Here is a 20227-nt window from a genome sequence, read left to right as displayed (position 1 = left end):
AGCACATTAATATTAGTGTGAGTAGATGTCAGTACATTAATATTAGTGTGAGTGGGTGTCAGTACATTAATATTAGTGTGAGTAGATGTCATTACATTAATATTAGTGTGAGTAGATGTCAGTACATTAATATTAGTGTGAGTGGATGTCAGTACATTAATATTAGTGTGAGTAGGTGTCAGTACATTAATATTAGTGTGAGTAGGTGTCAGTACATTAATATTAGTGTGAGTAGATGTCAGTACATTAATATTAGTGTGAGTAGATGTCAGTACATTAATATTAGTGTGAGTGGATGTCAGTACATTAATATTAGTGTGAGTGGGTGTCAGTACATTAATATTAGTGTGAGTAGATGTCAGTACATTAATATTAGTGTGAGTGGATGTCAGTACTGTACATTAATATTAGTGTGAGTAGATGTCAGTACATTAATATTAGTGTGAGTAGATGTCAGTACATTAATATTAGTGTGAGTAGGTGTCAGTACATTAATATTAGTGTGAGTAGGTGACAGCACATTAATATTAGTGTGAGTACGTGTCAGTACATTAATATTAGTGTGAGTGGGTGTCAGCACATTAATATTAGTGTGAGTAGGTGTCAGCACATTAATATTAGTGTGAGTAGGTGTCAGCACATTAATATTAGTGTGAGTAGGTGTCAGCACATTAATATTGGTGTGAGTAGATGCAGGTTAGTTGGGGTATATAATAAGGTCCCTCACCCTGAGTCACTCTCTTAAGCGCATCTTCTTTCAGCTGTGTGGTCAGCTGGTCTCGGGTAATGAGGTCCAGATTATTACCCAGATTCAGAGCCAGCAGGACGCTGGGGTCTGGGGTGACATCAGGGCCCACAGACTGTGACATACTCAGCATGAGGGAAGTGACCAAAGACTTCTGCACATCTGGGACAGCTGGGAGGAGAAAGGAAGACCCACAGAATTGCCTTATTGCATACAAAGCCACATGAGGTGTGCACCCCCCCCCCCCTCATTCTGCGGTGCCTGTTGCATACAAACTCCGTTAGGTGTGCACCCCCCATTCTGTGGTGCCTTATTGCTTACAAAGCCACATTAGGTGTGCACCCCCCATTCTGCGGTGCCTTATTGCTTACAAACCCACATTAGGTGTGCAACCCCCATTCTGCGGTGCCTTATTGCATACAAAGCCACATGAGGTGTGCACCCCCACATTCTGCGGTGCCTTATTGCATACAAAGCCACATTAGGTGTGCACCCCACATTCTGCGGTGCCTTATTGCTTACAAAGCCACATTAGGTGTGCACCCCACATTCTGCGGTGCCTTATTGCTTACAAAGCCACATTAGGTGTGCACCCCACATTCTGCGGTGCCTTATTGCATACAAAGCCACATGAGGTGTGCACCCCCCCCCCCCTCATTCTGCGGTGCCTTTTTGCATACAAACTCCGTTAGGTGTGCACCCCCCATTCTGCGGTGCCTTATTGCTTACAAAGCCACATTAGGTGTGCACCCCACATTCTGCGGTGCCTTATTGCTTACAAAGCCACATTAGGTGTGCACCCCCCATTCTGCGGTGCCTTATTGCTTACAAAGCCACATTAGGTGTGCACCCACCCCCCCCATTCTGTGGTGCCTTATTGCATACAAAGCCACATTAGGTGTGCACCCCCCATTCTGCAGTGCCTTATTGCATACAAAGCCACATGAGGTGTGCACCCCCACATTCTGCGGTGCCTTATTGCATACAAAGCCACATGAGGTGTGCACCCCCCACCCCCCCCATTCTGTGGTGCCTTATTGCATACAAAGCCACATTAGGTGTGCACCCCCCATTCTGCAGTGCCTTATTGCATACAAAGCCACATGAGGTGTGCACCCCCACATTCTGCGGTGCCTTATTGCATACAAAGCCACATTAGGTGTGCACCCCACATTCTGCGGTGCCTTATTGCTTACAAAGCCACATTAGGTGTGCACCCCACATTCTGCGGTGCCTTATTGCTTACAAAGCCACATTAGGTGTGCACCCCACATTCTGCGGTGCCTTATTGCGTACAAAGCCACATTAGGTGTGCACCCCCCCCCATTCTGCGGTGCCTTATTGCATACAAACCCACATTACGTGTGCACCCCCCATTCTGTGGTGCCTTATTGCTTACAAAGCCACATTAGGTGTGCACCCCCCATTCTGCGGTGCCTTATTGCATACAAAGCCACATGAGGTGTGCACCCCACATTCTGTGGTGCCTTATTGCATACAAAGCCACATTAGGTGTGCACCCCCCATTCTGCGGTGCCTTATTGCATTCAAAGCCACATTAGGTGTGCACCCCACAATCTGCGGTGCCTTATTGCATACAAAGCCATATGAGGTGTGCACCCCCCATTCTGCGGTGCCTTATTGCATACAAAGCCACATTAGGTGTGCACCCCACATTCTGCGGTGCCTTATTGCATACAAAGCCACATTAGGTGTGCACCCCCCATTCTGTGGTGCCTTATTGCATACAAAGCCACATTAGGTGTGCACCCCACATTCTGCGGTGCCTTATTGCATACAAAGCCACATTAGGTGTGCACCCCACATTCTGCGGTGCCTTATTGCATACAAAGCCACATTAGGTGTGCACCCCCCATTCTGCTGTGCCTTATTGCTTACAAAGCCACATTAGGTGTGCACCCCACATTCTGCGGTGCCTTATTGCTTACAAAGCCACATTAGGTGTGCACCCCACATTCTGCGGTGCCTTATTGCTTACAAAGCCACATTAGGTGTGCACCCCCCATTCTGCGGTGCCTTATTGCTTAAAAAGCCACATTAGGTGTGCACCCCACATTCTGCGGTGCCTTATTGCATACAAAGCCACATGAGGTGTGCACCCCCCATTCTGCAATGCCTTATTGCTTACAAAGCCACATTAGGTGTGCACCCCCCATTCTGCGGTGCCTTATTGCATACAAAGCCACATTAGGTGTGCACCCCACATTCTGCGGTGCCTTATTGCATACAAAGCCACATTAGGTGTGCACCCCCCCCCCCCATTCTGCGGTGCCTTATTGCATACAAACCCACATTACGTGTGCACCCCCCATTCTGTGGTGCCTTATTACATACAAAGCCACATTAGGTGTGCACCCCCCATTCTGCGGTGCCTTATTGCATACAAAGCCACATGAGGTGTGCACCCCACATTCTGCGGTGCCTTATTGCATACAAAGCCACATTAGGTGTGCACCCCCCATTCTGCGGTGCCTTATTGCTTACAAAGCCACATTAGGTGTGCACCCCACAATCTGCGGTGCCTAATTGCATACAAAGCCATATGAGGTGTGCACCCCCCATTCTGCGGTGCCTTATTGCATACAAAGCCACATTAGGTGTGCACCCCCCATTCTGTGGTGCCTTATTGCATACAAAGCCACATTAGGTGTGCACCCCACATTCTGCGGTGCCTTATTGCATACAAAGCCACATTAGGTGTGCACCCCACATTCTGCGGTGCCTTATTGCTTACAAAGCCACATTAGGTGTGCACCCCCCATTCTGCGGTGCCTTATTGCTTACAAAGCCACATTAGGTGTGCACCCCCCATTCTGCGGTGCCTTATTGCATACAAAGCCACATTAGGTGTGCACCCCCCATTCTGCGGTGCCTTATTGCTTACAAAGCCACATTAGGTGTGCACCCCACATTCTGCGGTGCCTTATTGCATACAAAGCCACATTAGGTGTGCACCCCACATTCTGCGGTGCCTTATTGCTTACAAAGCCACATTAGGTGTGCACCCCCCATTCTGCGGTGCCTTATTGCTTACAAAGCCACATTAGGTGTGCACCCCACATTCTGCGGTGCCTTATTGCATACAAAGCCACATGAGGTGTGCACCCCCCATTCTGCGGTGCCTTATTGCTTACAAAGCCACATTAGGTGTGCACCCCCCATTCTGCGGTGCCTTATTGCATACAAAGCCACATTAGGTGTGCACCCCACATTCTGTGGTGCCTTATTGCATACAAAGCCACATTAGGTGTGCACCCCACATTCTGCGGTGCCTTATTGCTTACAAAGCCACATTAGGTGTGCACCCCCCATTCTTCGGTGCCTTATTGCTTACAAAGCCACATTAGGTGTGCACCCCACATTCTGCGGTGCCTTATTGCTTACAAAGCCACATTAGGTGTGCACCCCCCATTCTGCGGTGCCTTATTGCTTACAAAGCCACATGAGATCTGCACCCCCCATTCTGCGGTGCATTATTGCATACAAAGCCACATGAGGTGTGCACCCCACATTCTGCGGTGCCTTATTGCTTACAAAGCCACATTAGGTGTGCACCCCCCCCCCCCCCCCCATTCTGCGGTGCCTTATTGCTTACAAAGCCACATTAGGTGTGCACCCCCCATTCTGCGGTGCCTTACTGCCTCTATACTCACAGCAGACGGCATCAGCACGGACAGAGCAGGTGCAGAGGAGAATCCCGGCACAGAGAGAGAGCCACTGCATCCTCACAGAGTATTATTACATGACGTTATTATTCCTGCTCCCCTATTTATACCTGTCCCTGCCCCTGCCCCTGGCATTTATCCACATTCTGTGAGTTTCATCATCTTCTTCCACATATTGGTCACACCCTGAAGGAATTAGCTGCAATGTTTTGCAGAGCTATCCAGCAAGGAATGCTCTGCATGTGTCTCTGACAGGGAGAGATATTCTGCAGACCTAACCAGCAAGGAATTATCTGCAAGTACCTCTGACAGGGAGAGATGTTCTGCATTCTGCAGACCTATCCAGCAAGGAATGCTCTGCATGTGTCTCTGACAGGGAGAGATATTCTGCAGACCTGTCCAGCAAGGAATGCTCTGCAAGTACCTCTGACAGGGAGAGATGTTCTGCAGAGCTGTGCTGCAATGAATGCTCTGCAAGTATCTCTGACAGGGAGATGTTCTGCAGAGCAGTGCTGCAAGGAATGCTCTGCAAGTACCTCTGACAGGGAGATGTTCTGCAGAGCTGTGTTGCAAGGAATGCTCTGCAAGTGTCTCTGACAGGGAGAGATGTTCTGCAGAGCTGTGCTGCAAGGAATGCTCTGCAAGTGTCTCTGACAGATAGATGTTCTGCAGAGCTGTGCTGCAAGGAATGTTTGATGGAGCGAAACGCGCCGGCCTTATTCTATATCTGGCGTTGATTGGGATTTGCTTCGGGGTATATTGAATTGACCCTTCAGGCAGATAGACGGATTTATAGAGTGATATTGGGAAGGTTAAAGTGCAATGTTCTATAAATATACAGCAAGGAAAGTGGTCAGCAGTGGTCAGCAGACTCTCGGGCAGAGAGAGAAGCTCTGCAGACTTCATCAGCAGAACAAGGGTTAACACAGAGTCCCTGGGGATGTGCGTGGGGACGAGGAACGGGCGGGTGGGACTCGCGCTGTGTTGATCCAGCTGGTCAGTGCAGGAGAGATAAAGAGAACACGGAAATAATACGTATATTTTATAAGCAAATAGTGGGGAGCGGCTTTCTGCAAAGAGAGGGCGAGTTACAGGGCGAGCGCTCATTCTTACACAGGTAAGGATAGGAGCATTTTATGCCAAATTTGCAGCAAAAACAGCTTTTTGGGGCATTTTTCAGTTTTCTTGAAATTACTTAAGTTCGAGAGAAAATTACCATTCACGTCTTTTTAAAAATACAAAAATGGAGAAAATTAGAAAATGTAAAAATACATTGGATAATGAACACTATTTGCACGTATGTAGCACATTATGCACACGTATGTACTGTGCCATGCACACATATGTACCTCACCATGCACATGTACGTAGCGCACTGCATTCTGGCACAGAATTATAGTGAGTACAAAACCCTGTAAAATAATGTTTTTGTATGCGTTATTGGGACGGAGATTCCCGTCAGAGCGCGCAAGATGTGCGTGGATGCACCTATGTGTGCAGCCAGGTGCAGGGTGGCGTCAAGTAAAACCACGCACGCCCAGGACTATCCAATGACAATCTTCAGAGAGAGGAGGACAAGGACCACACCCTGCCCCAGATAATTTCGTATGGGGGGGGGGAGCTTATTGTTGCTGAAAAAGGAAACGTGTGCAGACGTGTGCTCTCCAGTACTGCCGGCTGCCTGGAATGTGGCATTAGGTACCTTCGGCCTTACCAGCACCGTACCGATGGAGTCTATCATGAGATCTGCCCAGGGTAGTGGGGACACGAGCGAGACAGATGTCTCTCTTACTGGGCTCAATGTGGAGCATGAGGCACCCCCACCATATGCTAGCCGACCCGGATATGGAGAGGAAGAACGGAATCTACCAGTTACTCCTCTGCAGGAAGGCATTTACGTCACTCCTGCACCACCCTTTGCTGAAAGGCCAGCAGCAGAGATTGCCCTGGTGGGTCCGGTGGAGACCATCATGGAGGCCAGAGTAAGTGAGTATGGAGTGGAGGTGCCCCGTGGAACCTGAATGTGTGGCCAGCAGAGATAACTCTGGCACAACCAAGAGTTGTACAGCTACTGAAGGGTTTGTGAGAGGGATCTCCCATTAATTTCTGTCTGGGAAGTACCCCGTTGCCGCCGTGCTGCCTGACTGTGGTAACTGCCGGGAAGCTCCTAAGCCAGACACCGCGTCTGCCCGGGTGTCTGACCTGATCCCTTGGAGGTCGCTGGACCTAAAACTGACACACGTGACAACTTGTCAACAGGCTAAGATTGAGCAGTGGTGGGAAGGGCGTGTGACATCTGATGAGAACGAGGCCTACCAACGACGCCTGGATGAACTTGATGATCGCTTGATTTTTAGCCATGATGTACAATGGAACATGGCTCTAGCAGAGATTCCTAAAACAGAGTCCTTGGTATGGGTTCTACCTGGTACTCAATACTGTCATAAACTGACCTGACTGAGTCGTTCTGACCGCATGGTCCGATATCGGGTCAAGAAAACATGGAGCTACGAATATTCTGATACTAGATTTTCTGCTGATTCTATGGGTGTGATTGATACGTGTCAGGGTCAGAGGTTAGAGGGCAAAGCCAAAGAGCATATCACCCAGCATGGCCAAGGCCAAAGAGCATATCACACAGCATGGCCAAGGCCAAAGAGCATATCACCCAGCATAGCCAAGGCCAAAGAGCATACCACATAGCATGGCCAAGGCCAAAGAGCATATCACACAGCATGGCCAAGGCCAAAGAGCATATCACACAGCATGGCAAAAGCCATAGAGCATATCACACAGCATGGCCAAGGCCAAAGAGCATATCACACAGCATGGCCAAGGCCAAAGAGCATATCACACAGCATGGCCAAGGCCAAAGAGCATATCACACAGCATGGCCAAGGCCAAAGAGCATATCACACAGCATGGCCAAGGCCAAAGAGCATATCACACAGCATGGCCAAGGCCAAAGAGCATATCACCCAGCGTGGCCAAGGCCAAAGAGCATATCACCCAGCGTGGCCAAGGCCAAAGAGCATATCACACAGCATGGCAAAAGCCATAGAGCATATCACCCAGCATGGCCAAAGCCAAAGAGCATACCACACCACATGGCCAATGCCAAAGAGCATATCACCCAGCGTGGCCAAGGTCAAAGTGTATATCACACCGCATTGCCAAGGCCAAAGAGCATATCACACAGCATGGCCAAAGCCAAAGAGCATATCACACAGCATGGCCAAGGCCAAAGAGCATATCACACAGCATGGCCAAGGCCAAAGAGCATACCACACAGCATGGCAAAAGCCATAGAGCATATCACCCAGCATGGCCAAGGCCAAAGAGCATATCATACAGCATGGCCAAGGCCAAAGAGCATACCACCCAGCATGGCCAAGGTCAAAGTGTATATCACACCGCATTGCCAAGGCCAAAGAGTATACCACACAGCATGGCCAAGGCCAAAGAGCATATCACACAGCATGGCCAAGGCCAAAGAGCATATCACACAGCATGGCCAAGGCCAAAGAGCATACCACCCAGCATGGCCAAGGCCAAAGAGCATACCACACAGCATGAAGCCCCCGATGAAGCCAGTTACGGTGAAACGTACGTAGGGTACGTCTGACGTCACCGTCACGTGACGTCGGCTCATCGGTGAGGTGTGGGCCAAACACTGTCTGAGTGCTTTGTAGACTGCGTTCGTGGGCAGCAAGAGCACTCAGACTTCAGGGTAGATCTATTATATAGAGGCAGTGAGTGTGGCTGGTCTTACAATAGACTGGTCATAATAAAGCTTATCAAAAGTGTATATTGGTATACTAAGTAAGGTGTGCAGTGGCTGCTTCAACTCAGTCACCAGTATATTCAGCCTCAATTTCCTATCTAGCAGATAAGCACATTCATGTGCCTTACCTCTTTCCATTGCTATGGTCATAGGGGTCCAGAGATATATATATATCTATACTTACCTTAGTGTAGAGATCACCCACCTTCTAGGGTTTATTAAGTAATATTAGTGAGGTATTTATATATAATTACACCTCCAATAAACACCCTAGCACACCTCTCCGTCTTTTAATTACTATTTGTTTGTTTGTTTTATGTTTGTGGTTTCTCCAGACAATTTATTTTAATCAGTTATAATAAAGTTAAGTTTTAATTAGGGTGTATTTCTACTAGTGCCACATTAAAGGGATTCTTTCTGTCCTTCTATTCACTTACCACACAGCATGGCCAAGGCCAAAGAGCATACCACACCGCATGGCCAAGGTCAAAGAGCATATCACACCGCATGGCCAAGGTCAAAGAGCATATCACACCGCATGGCCAAGACCAAAGAGCATACCACACCGCATGGCCAAGGCCAAAGAGCATATCAAACAGCTTGGCCAAGGCCAAAGAGCATATCACACAGCATGGCCAAGGCCAAAGAGCATATCACACAGCATGGCCAAGGTCAAAGAGTATATCACACCGCATGGCCAAGGCCAAAGAGTATACCACACAGCATGGCCAAGGCCAAAGAGCATATCACACAGCATGGCCAAGGCCAAAGAGCATATCACACAGCATGGCCAAGGCCAAAGAGCATACCACACAGCATGGCCAAGGCCAAAGAGCATATCACACAGCATGGCCAAGGCCAAAGAGCATATCACACAGCATGGCCAAGGTCAAAGAGTATATCACACCGCATGGCCAAGGCCAAAGAGTATACCACACAGCATGGCCAAGGCCAAAGAGCATATCACACAGCATGGCCAAGGCCAAAGAGCATATCACACAGCATGGCCAAGGCCAAAGAGCATACCACACAGCATGGCCAAGGCCAAAGAGCATATCACACAGCATGGCCAAGGGCAAAGAGCATATACCACACAGCATGACCAAGGCCAAAGAGCATACCACACAGCATGGCCAAGGTCAAAGAGTATATCACACCGCATGGCCAAGGCCAAAGAGTATATCACCCAGCATGGCCAAGGCCAAAGAGCATATCACCCAGCATGGCCAAGGCCAAAGAGCATACCACACTACATGGCCGAGGCCAAAGAGCATACCACACAGCATGGCCAAGGCCAAAGAGCATATCATACCGCATGGCCAAGGCCATTATTGCTGAAAGTGAATACATAGACAACATAGTACGGATATGGCACATTGGCCGCAGCATTTATAAGGATTGGGTGGAGTATGTAAATGGGAATGGGGCTAAGCAGGCTCATTTTGTGGAGCTACCAGATGGAAAGGGTAATATGGTCCAAAAGCCTGATCCTAATCATTACTGGAAGGCCTAGTATTTTATATCGGAAGTATTAACATATATCTCACCCTGTTTATTATTAATGATTGTACTACCCACTAACGTTACATGTGTGACCGTGTTGCATTAAAAGTATTGTTTTGGTATTAATGCCATGCTCTATGCCTTCACCATGTCTTGTAATAATGCTGCTCATAGAAATGTTTCATGAGTGGTCGGCACGAGATACAGTAAGCTGTATACTGTGAGAACGGCGCGTAAAGTACACTGCTAAATAGTTTTATAGAGAAGTGAGATTGGGTATATTCTAGCAAGTAAGGTAACTGCCATATGCCCAGATTGTATTTGACACAGGCATAGTGATACAGATAGTTACTAAATGAGTATGCACAGTGTTAATTAATATGTACTGAGTACTATGCCAGGATGTTCATAGGAATGTTACTAGCAGTATGTATTGTGGCAGGATGACCGTGGTTTGTGAGGAGGCAACACAATTCTTCCGGTGAAATAATATGCTGGTGGTTTTATTTGTCCAAAAATATAACAAAAACCAATGGGTGCTCTGTCCCTTTAAGTAAAACAAAACATAAACCAAAAACCTATCCCCGTTAGGGAAACTTACTAAACAAAAGTTCAGTCTATCTACCTGGCTGGTTAGCTAAACTAGGCCAGACCAACAATATTCAGTAACACCACTTGTCGCCTTACCTGGAAGCTTTATTCCCCTCGGGACAGCAAAAATATGAGCAGCCTGTGTCTGACTGTCAGCTCTCCTCTGTCCTCTCTCAGTGTCTGAGAGAGATTGCTGCCCCAGAGGCATTTCCTCTTTTAAAGGCAGGTGAGCTTACTTAATTATGATCACCTGTGGAATGCCTAATCAGTGGGGTTAACGCCTCGCATACTGAAAAGCAGGCATACTGCCACCTCCTACTAATGTATACAGAGTCTATGACTGTCACATATCCCCCTCCCCAGCACAACATTACCGAGTGGAGCGGCCCGTGCACGGAGACAGTGCACCCTAGAAAGTGCACCCGCATTACCGTGCAGTATGCCTGGCCGATGCTACACTGTGAAGTTGAAGGTTTGTAATGATAGAATTTAAAACCAGAGACAGAACATAAAACACAGACAGAGCTCAGTGCACATCCAGTGAAACTTATACACGGTACAGTGCCTAAATATATATGTATAGATATATATTAAATAAAATGGTCTTTTAGTTTAACATTTTGGCCAAATTGTTGTAAGCCCTTGAGCCACTACACGGCAGACCACATCTCAAGGGTCCCTAACACTAATATAAATTCTTAATAACCTGTGCATTACCAGGAAGAATGATTTATAATAAATCTGTCAAAATTAGTTGCATAGTTCTAAGTCTGATTGAAGCTTGCAGGTGTCCTGTATGTTTTGTAATGATAGAAACCAGCAGGTAACTATAGAGTTCTTTTCTTTGTTTCTATGCATCCACTGTAAGGGTGAATGGTCTGTAATGAGCGCAAACGACCTGCCTAATAGGTAATATTTTAAAGTATCTGTTGCCCACTTTACAGCCAAACATTCTTTTTCTACCGTGGTATACATTTGTTCGCGGGGACACAATATGCGACTTAAATACAAGACCGGGTTTTCCTCGTCTACTTCAAACTGGGACAGGACTGCTCCGAGACCTACTTCGGAGGCGTCCGTTTGCAAAAAAAATTATTTTGTAAAATCCGGGGCTACCAAGACTGGGTGACTACAGACAGAGCACTGTACGCAGGTCTAAAAATGCGGTCTCCGCATCAGTGCTCCATTTTACCACATCGGGTGCCTTTATTTTTACTAAGTTTGAAAGCTGTGCAGCCCCGGTGGCAAAATGGGGTATAAATCGCCTGTAGTAACCCACAATGCCTAGAAATGTCCTAATCTGTTGTTTTTTTAAGGGGATGGGTCAATTCTCAATGGCTTCTACTTTATTGAGCTGGGGTTTTACAGCCCCCCTTCCCACAACATAGCCAAGATATTTTGCTTCTGCCCAGCCGACTGAACATTTAGCTGGGTTGGCTGTGAGACCCGCCTTCCGAAAGGTTCTCAACACTGCCTCAACCTTTTGTAGATGTGAGTCCCAATCTGGACTATGAATTACCACATCGTCTAAGTATGCTGAGGCGTAGTTCGAGTGTCGGTGTAACAACTTATTCATCAACCTTTGGAAGGTTGCAGGCGCCCCATGAAGGCCAAAGGGTAAAACGGTATACTGGAAGAGGCCATCAGGTGTGGAGAACGCTGTTTTCTCTTTTGATGACTCCAATAACCCTTTGTAAGATCTAAAGTGGTTAGAAAATGGGCCCTCGCCAACCTCTCAATTAACTCGTCTACCCGTGGCATAGGATAGGCGTCAAACTTTGAGACTTCATTGACTTTTCTAAAGTCATTACAAAACTGTATTGACCCATCAGGCTTAGGTACAATACAATAGGGATGGACCATTAACTATGGGACTCCTCAATTACCCCTAGGTCTAGCATCTTCTTTACCTCTCACTGAATAGCCCCTCTTCTGGCTTATGGGATTCTATAAGGTCTTATCTTAACGGCTGTTCCCGGCTAGGTGACTATATCATGGGAAACCACCCAAGTTTTCCCTGGTACGCTGGAAAATACATCCCTCTTCCTATTTATCAATTCTACAGCTTCCCCATATTGTTCAGGAGTGAGTTCTGGCGATAGTCGAACTAATGGATCTTCCACTTTCCCGGATTTGTTAGCTACCACCGTCAGACATACCTCTCTATCCTTCCAGGATTTTAATAGATTTATGTGATAGATCTGCTCTACCTTCCTCCGATCTGGCTGTCAATTTTATAATTCACCGGGCCGACCTGTTCTAGAACCTTATATGGCCCTTGCCAATGTGATAACAGCTTGCTTTTGGCTGTGGGAACAAGCACCATTACTCGGTCCCCTGGGCGGAAGCTGCGAACCGTAGCCTGTCTGTTGTAAAGGTTCTGTTAGGCCCTCTGTGCCTCTTCTAAATGTTACGATCTACTCCCCAGCAGGGGACAAACCGGTGCACAGCGAATGGATGAATAAATAATCAGAGGGATTTATTAAATAAAAAACATGGACAAAAAAGCACTGATACAGTCACTGTATCAGTGCCGCGAGAGATGTGCCAGTCGAGGATTACTCCCTGATGTAAGGCGTGCAACATTCATTTGCTATACCAAGCGTCTCCCCCTCTCCAGCAGCCCATTTGCAAAGTCGTGAGTACTGTTACCCATTGCAGGGTGTTCTGTTACAATGCAGTGGGACTTCTGCTTCATTTCCTTACCTGTGAGTGACTCTTTAGCGCCGGATTCCTGGAACATTTAATGCTCTGATATCTCTTTTCTAAATGTTGTCCGACTATGGGAGTGGCCTAGGGGGGGACCCTTTTGTCCACTTTTTATGTAATAAATCTATTTTTTGTTGCTTAAAACCGTGCGCCTCCTTCTGTTACTTTGGGCAGTGCACTGCCTTATTTTCCCACCTGTTCCTGCCATCACCTGGGAGATTGCACTATGCCTATGAAGATTCTGAGATTGGATACTCCAGGAGAAACTGAGGGTCGCTGTACCCCTTTTTTCTCTGATATATGGGACGTTGGTCTGTACTATTTATTTATGGTGCCGCTGGCATTAGGTACTAGTCCCCTAACCCTATTAGGGCTTCGTTATGCTACATGCTTACATTGAAGGAGTTTATCCTAAACCTCAGTTTATTATGCCAAACAGGACTTGTTTTTTCTGATGTACTGGCTTTCTACACTACCTTGACTATGGGAGTAATATGAGCAATGCGTTCTTTTAAATCTTCTACAAATTGGACTACATTCTTCCCTGGAACAGCTTGCTGCTCCCACTCTTCTTTGAGGCTTTCCAGAATCCCTCTTGGGCGTCTCCCATACAGGAGTTCAAACGGGGAAAACCCTGTGGTACTTCTCGGATAGCAAACAAGAGATAAGGCAACAAGGTGTCCCAGTTCTTCCCATCACTACCAACCACCTTCCTCAACATCATCTTCAGAGTTTTATTAAATCTTTCTGCCAATCCGTCCGTTTGCGGATGGTAAACAGAGGTTCTTAGGGACTTTATTTTTAGCTCTACACATAAGTCTCGCATAAGTTTAGACGTAAACGGGGTGCCCTAATCTGTCGAAGTTTCCTTCAATATCCCGAGTCGGGAGAATACTTGGAACAATTCCTTAGCTATGGCGTTGGAGGAAGTATTGCGTAAAGGCAGCGCCTCTGTATTTATTTATATAAAGTATTTTACCAGGAAGTAATACATTGACAGTTACCGCTCGTTCTCAAGTATGTCCTGGGCACAGAGTCAAGACAAATAATACATGGTTACAAATACAGTTACATAAATGAGCAGGGTATACATTATATACAAGACATTGCATGCACAGTTAAAGAAAATATATATTATGAGCGTATGAAACAGTTACAGACCAGATTAAAGTGTGAGACAGCCTTAGATTTGAAAGAACTTAAACTGGTGGTGGATGTGAGAGTATCTGGTAGGTTGTTCCAGTTTTGGGGTGCACGGTAAGAGAAGAGGGGGCGGCCGGATACTTTGTTGAGCCTTGGGACCATGAACAGTCTTTTGGAGTCTGATCTCAGGTGATAGGTGCTGCATGTGGTAGGGGTGAGGAGCTTGTTCTGGATAGCGAGTGGCATAATCTAGGATCACTAGGATGTATTGATGACCCTTGGCAGATTTCTCCAAGAGACCCACTATATCCATAGCGATCCTCTCAAATGGGATCTCAGTAATAGGCATAGGAATTAACGGGGCCCTCAAACTTGGTCGGGGGGCTGTCAACTGACACTCGGGGCAGGAGGCACAGAACCTTTTTACTGCATTATATATCCCTGGTCAGTAAAATCTTTTTAGGATTCTTTTCTGTGTTTTCTCTACTCCAAAATGACCCCCAATAGGTGAGTGTGTGCCAGCTCTAGGAACGTCCTTACTAAGGAACTGGGTATTAGCAATTTTTCTATTTCTTGGCCCTCCTCTTCGCTCACATGGTACAACAAATCATTTTTAATACAAAAATAGGGGTAGGAGTCCTTGGTTGTCCCTTCTACTGGGACCCCATTAACTTCTACCGCTTGGCTAAACCCATTTTTCAACTAGGGATCATTAGCCTGTTCCCTACCAAAATAACATGGGGAAAGTTCTAGACTTCCAAAACCTTCCTCTTCTGGAGTTTGACTTGTTACCACTACGGGTAACTCTGACTCCTGAGTGTCAACAAACCCTGTCTCTGGGAAACGTGCGTATTGTGTAGCGCTATTCAAATATAATAATTTATATAAATCAATAATTATCACTCTAATAAAAATAATAAGGGAATTAAATAATAAGTGCTGCCAACTAAAAACACTAACTACTTTGATAGTTCTACTCCCACGACACGAGTTAAACGTGTGCTGCTGTCCCATGCAATGCTAATAGCAAAACGGAGCTCCACGCCAGCTGGATTCTCTCTCTCCCCTCCGTGCAGAACACTTCCGGGTTGGTGACGTCACCGCGGGGAGAATCGCCGATTTTGGCGCCGTTTTCGCTGGGGCTGCTCGCGTGATGGGGTAGTTGTTAAAGATCAGACTCTTGACAGCTTTTCCAACGCGTTTAGAAACCCGTGGGTTTCTTCATCAGGGAATAAAGTTGAGTGGTATTGGAGGAATTATAAATACCCCGCGATCGTACCTCATTGGCTAATCCTGCTACTCTCACAACCAATAGAAAACTGGTATGGGAGGGGTAAAGTCCCGGTAGCGCGCGTCACTGGTTGTCAATAGCAACATAACAACAATACAATAAACTTTAATGACAATCGGATAAAAATAACATTACAAATGCGATTGATGATACTAAAACAAAGAAAAAAGTATTAGACATTGAAAAAATACATAACAAGGAGTGTATCAATGCCTGACACACTGGGATGACCATCCTTTTACCCAGTGAATTAAATGATATGGAGAAGAAACACGAAAAGTTCTCAAAGCTAATCAATCTTGAGAACATTTAGGATAAAGGTGCAACCTATATATTGTAATAAAGGAGAACCTAGCAGCAATATTAAACTAAAAGGACATAGAGACAAAGCCTAAAATTAATAAATATCTCAAATAAGTTAATGAGATAAAATAAACAGAAATCTTGGACATTAGATAAACGGAGACATCAGTACAGAGACCAGATATCTATGTCTTCATTTAAACCCCCTGGATACAAGGTGTTCAATTTGTGTATCCAGAAGGTTTCCTGCCTAGAGAGTTCTTTCACTCTGTCCCCCCCTCTCCTATTTTTTGGTATATGTTTAATACCTTTGAATAGTAGAGAGGAGGGGTCGCTGTTATGGCATTGTGCATAGTGTTTCGACAGACTGTGCTTCATAAACCCTATTTTAATGTTACGCAGGTGTTCTTGAATGCGCACTTTTAATTGACGTTTAGTACGTCCTACATAAAATAGGCCACACGGACACTCTAATAAATAAACTACATGGTCAGTATTACAATACACTACCGACACACTTTATTGAAGTGTGGTCGGTACCGCAAGCCGGGAAATCTCCCGGCTTGCTAGTGGCCGCCCCTCGGCGTGCCGCGCATCATAGACGCGCGGTCACGCGTCATCGGGAGCGTGCGCCCCCTGCACGCGTGTCCAGGGGCTCCCCGAGGGAGCCCTGGTGTCCCGCGATCGCGGGACAGCGGCAGGGGGTTCCGGGGGACCCGGCGGACCCGGCAGCGGTAGGGAGAGCGCCCCGATCGGAGGGCGCTCTTCCGCTGCTTCGGCGCGCGCCCGTCACACTCGGGCGCGCGCCAGGCTACTGCTGCGGCACAGAACGGGCAAATGCTCGAATAAACTGTGCCGCAGCAGTATATAAAATCTTTAATATCATGGATTTCTCCATTTAAGCAGCTAAAAGTTTTCTTGTCAGGGTGCAAATGCTTGCACGCCGAGCACTTACCACACTTGAAATTCCCAACTGGTTTATTGCTTAACCATTTTCTATCCCCACTAGGATATTCCGATATTTTGATATCACTTGGGGAGAGTGTATTTTTTAGATTTTTAGCTTTTCTGTATATAAATTTTGGGGATTTCGAGAGGTGAGCACCCAGCAGCGAGTCATTTGAGAGGATTGACCAATGTCTTTTTATAATTTTCTCAATTTGCCCCGTCATTGAATTAAAGTTTGTAATAAAGGATACCCTCATTCTCCCTGAGTTTCTTGCTTATTTTATTTTTTGGTAACAGCATTGTTTTTCTCTCTAATTTTCTTATTTTTTCCAAATCTTTAGTGAGTTTCTCTAGACGATAACCTCTCTCTAAAAATCTTGAAGTCAACTTTTTGGCCTGTTCTTCAAAATCTACTTCTGTGCTGCAGTTTTTCTTTAATCTGTAGTATTGGCCGCTGGGAATGTTTGTTATCCACGTTCTTTTGTGGTTGCTTGTGGCTACAAGGAGGTTGTTTGAGTCAACCTCTTTGAAATGTGTTTTTGTCACCACATTACCCTCTACAGATACCGCAAGATTGAGATCCAAGAAGTGTATTTCTTTCTCGTGCTCTACAAATGTAAAAGTTAAATTTCTGTCATTTTTATTTATATACTGCAAAAAATGGCCAATTGAGCACTGGTCGCCGTCCCATATGCATAGAATATCATCTATAAACCGGCGCCACACAATGATGTTTGCCTTAAAAGGGTTGTTATTGTAAATGAAATCATCTTCCCATCTTCCCATATACAGGTTTGCGAAACTGGGGGCAAATCTAGTGCCCATCGCAGTTCCGCAAACCTGCAAGAAAAATTCATCAAGAAACATGAAATAATTATGTTTCAAGATGTAGAAGAAGTGTACCTGTTCCGGTGAGGAGAGGCAATTCAGCGGGCACCACAATGCAGAAGAAAAAAGTTGCTGAAGCTGGACTGTGCTGTATAACAAATCCTTTAATGAAGCATGGTTAAAAAGAGGGGGGACGCATACCCCTGCGCCTCTAACGCGTTTCACCCACAAATTGGGCTTTTTCATCACCACTTGTTGTGTTACAAGATAGGAAGGACTATGAGGGGGAAGCCCTCAGACTCCTAAACGACACCTCCTCCTATAAAAGATTGAAAAAGGACCCCATGGGGGAATTTTTGGTTGTATTAAAAGATCTTTTAGATGAAGCTCTCAATAGTGATGTCATTGAAAAAAGTGAATATGACTTTTTATACTGTAGCTGCCCAAGAATTGCTATTTTTTATCACCTCCCAAAAACACATAAAAGTATAACGAACCCGCCAGGCAGACCGATTATTTCGGGAATAGAAAGCCTAACATCTAATCTATCCCAATATGTGGACTATTTCCTCCAACCCTTTGTGGCAAAACTTCCTTCATATTTAAGAGATTCAACATCAGTGCTGAATTTGTTGGAAGGTTTTGTGTGGAAAGATTCTTATAGATGGCTTACCTGCGATGTGCAGGCCCTATATACTAACATCCCACATGCGGAAGGTCTAAATGCCGTTAACTCTTTTTTACAGGATGATGTTAATCTACATCCCCTAAACAGTAAATTTGTTCTAGACTCAATTAACTACATCTTGAAACATAATTATTTCATGTTTCTTGATGAATTTTTCTTGCAGGTTTGCGGAACTGCGATGGGCACTAGATTTGCCCCCAGTTTCACAAACCTGTATATGGGAAGATGGGAAGATGATTTCATTTACAATAACAACCCTTTTAAGGCAAACATCATTGTGTGGCGCCGGTTTATAGATGATATTCTATGCATATGGGACGGCGACCAGTGCTCAATTGGCCATTTTTTGCAGTATATAAATAAAAAAGACAGAAATTTAACTTTTACATTTGTAGAGCACGAGAAAGAAATACACTTCTTGGATCTCAATCTTGCGGTATCTGTAGAGGGTAATGTGGTGACAAAAACACATTTCAAAGAGGTTGACTCAAACAACCTCCTTGTAGCCACAAGCAACCACAAAAGAACGTGGATAACAAACATTCCCAGCGGCCAATACTACAGATTAAAGAAAAACTGCAGCACAGAAGTAGATTTTGAAGAACAGGCCAAAAAGTTGACTTCAAGATTTTTAGAGAGAGGTTATCGTCTAGAGAAACTCACTAAAGATTTGGAAAAAATAAGAAAATTAGAGAGAAAAACAATGCTGTTACCAAAAAATAAAATAAGCAAGAAACTCAGGGAGAATGAGGGTAAATGCAATGTATCCTTTATCACAAACTTTAATTCAATGACGGGGCAAATTGAGAAAATTATAAAAAGACATTGGTCAATCCTCTCAAATGACTCGCTGCTGGGTGCTCACCTCCCGAAATTCCCAAAATTTATATACAGAAAAGCTAAAAATCTAAAAAATACACTCTCCCCAAGTGATATCAAAATATCGGAATATCCTAGTGGGGATAGAAAATGGTTAAGCAATAAACCAGTTGGGAATTTCAAGTGTGGTAAGTGCTCGGCGTGCAAGCATTTACACCCTGACAAAAAAAACTTTTAGCTGCTTAAATGGAGAAATCCATGATATTAAAGATTTTATATATTGTAATACTGACCATGTAGTTTATTTATTAGAGTGTCCGTGTGGCCTATTTTATGTAGGACGTACTAAACGTCAATTAAAAGTGCGCATTCAAGAACACCTGCGTAACATTAAAATAGGGTTTATGAAGCACAGTCTGTCGAAACACTATGCACAATGCCATAACAGTGACCCCTCCTCTCTACTATTCAAAGGTATTAAACATATACCAAAAAATAGGAGAGGAGGGGATAGAGTGAAAGAACTCTCTAGGCAGGAAACCTTCTGGATACACAAATTGAACACCTTGTATCCAGGGGGTTTAAATGAAGACATAGATATCTGGTCTCTGTACTGATGTCTCCGTTTATCTAATGTCCAAGATTTCTGTTTATTTTATCTCATTAACTTATTTTAGATATTTATTAATTTTAGGCTTTGTCTCTATGTCCTTTTAGTTTAATATTGCTGCTAGGTTCTCCTTTATTACAATATATAGGTTGCACCTTTATCCTAAATGTTCTCAAGATTGATTAGCTTTGAGAACTTTTCGTGTTTCTTCTTCATATCATTTAATTCACTGGGTAAAAGGATGGTCATCCCAGTGTGTCAGGCTTTGATACACTCCTTGTTATGTATTTTTTCAATGTCTAATACTTTTTTCTTTGTTTTAGTATCATCAATCGCGTTTGTAATGTTATTTTTATCCGATTGTCATTAAAGTTTATTGTATTGTTGTTATGTTGCTATTGACAACCAGTGACGCGCGCTACCGGGACTTTACCCCTCCCATACCAGTTTTCTATTGGTTGTGAGAGTAGCAGGATTAGCTAGGTGAGAGTAGCAGGGTATTTATAATTCCTCCAATACCACTCAACTTTATTCCCTGATGAAGAAACCTACGGGTTTCGAAACGCGTTGGAAAAGCTG

At 45.0% G+C, this 20227-nt stretch overlaps 1 protein-coding gene across 1 annotated transcript in view; it reads right to left on the bottom strand.

Moving 5' to 3' along the window:
• LOC142473404 (cobalamin binding intrinsic factor-like) overlaps window positions 1-4565 on the bottom strand; it is an 80827-nt gene extending 76262 nt beyond the window's left edge. Inside the window, exons 1-2 of the mRNA XM_075580651.1 lie at window positions 4420-4565; window positions 728-916 (exon numbers count right to left, since the gene is read on the bottom strand). Of these exons, the coding sequence (XP_075436766.1) occupies window positions 728-916; window positions 4420-4489 (259 nt within the window). The 5' untranslated portion in view covers window positions 4490-4565. The remainder of the gene's footprint in view (window positions 1-727; window positions 917-4419) is intronic.
• Window positions 4566-20227: the final 15662 nt, after the last annotated feature.

This window comes from Ascaphus truei (assembly GCF_040206685.1).
Source record: "Ascaphus truei isolate aAscTru1 chromosome 8 unlocalized genomic scaffold, aAscTru1.hap1 SUPER_8_unloc_2, whole genome shotgun sequence".
Classification (NCBI taxonomy): domain Eukaryota; kingdom Metazoa; phylum Chordata; class Amphibia; order Anura; family Ascaphidae; genus Ascaphus; species Ascaphus truei.
Note: the sequence above shows the minus strand (reverse complement) of the source record. Positions and strands in the feature narration are given on the sequence as shown.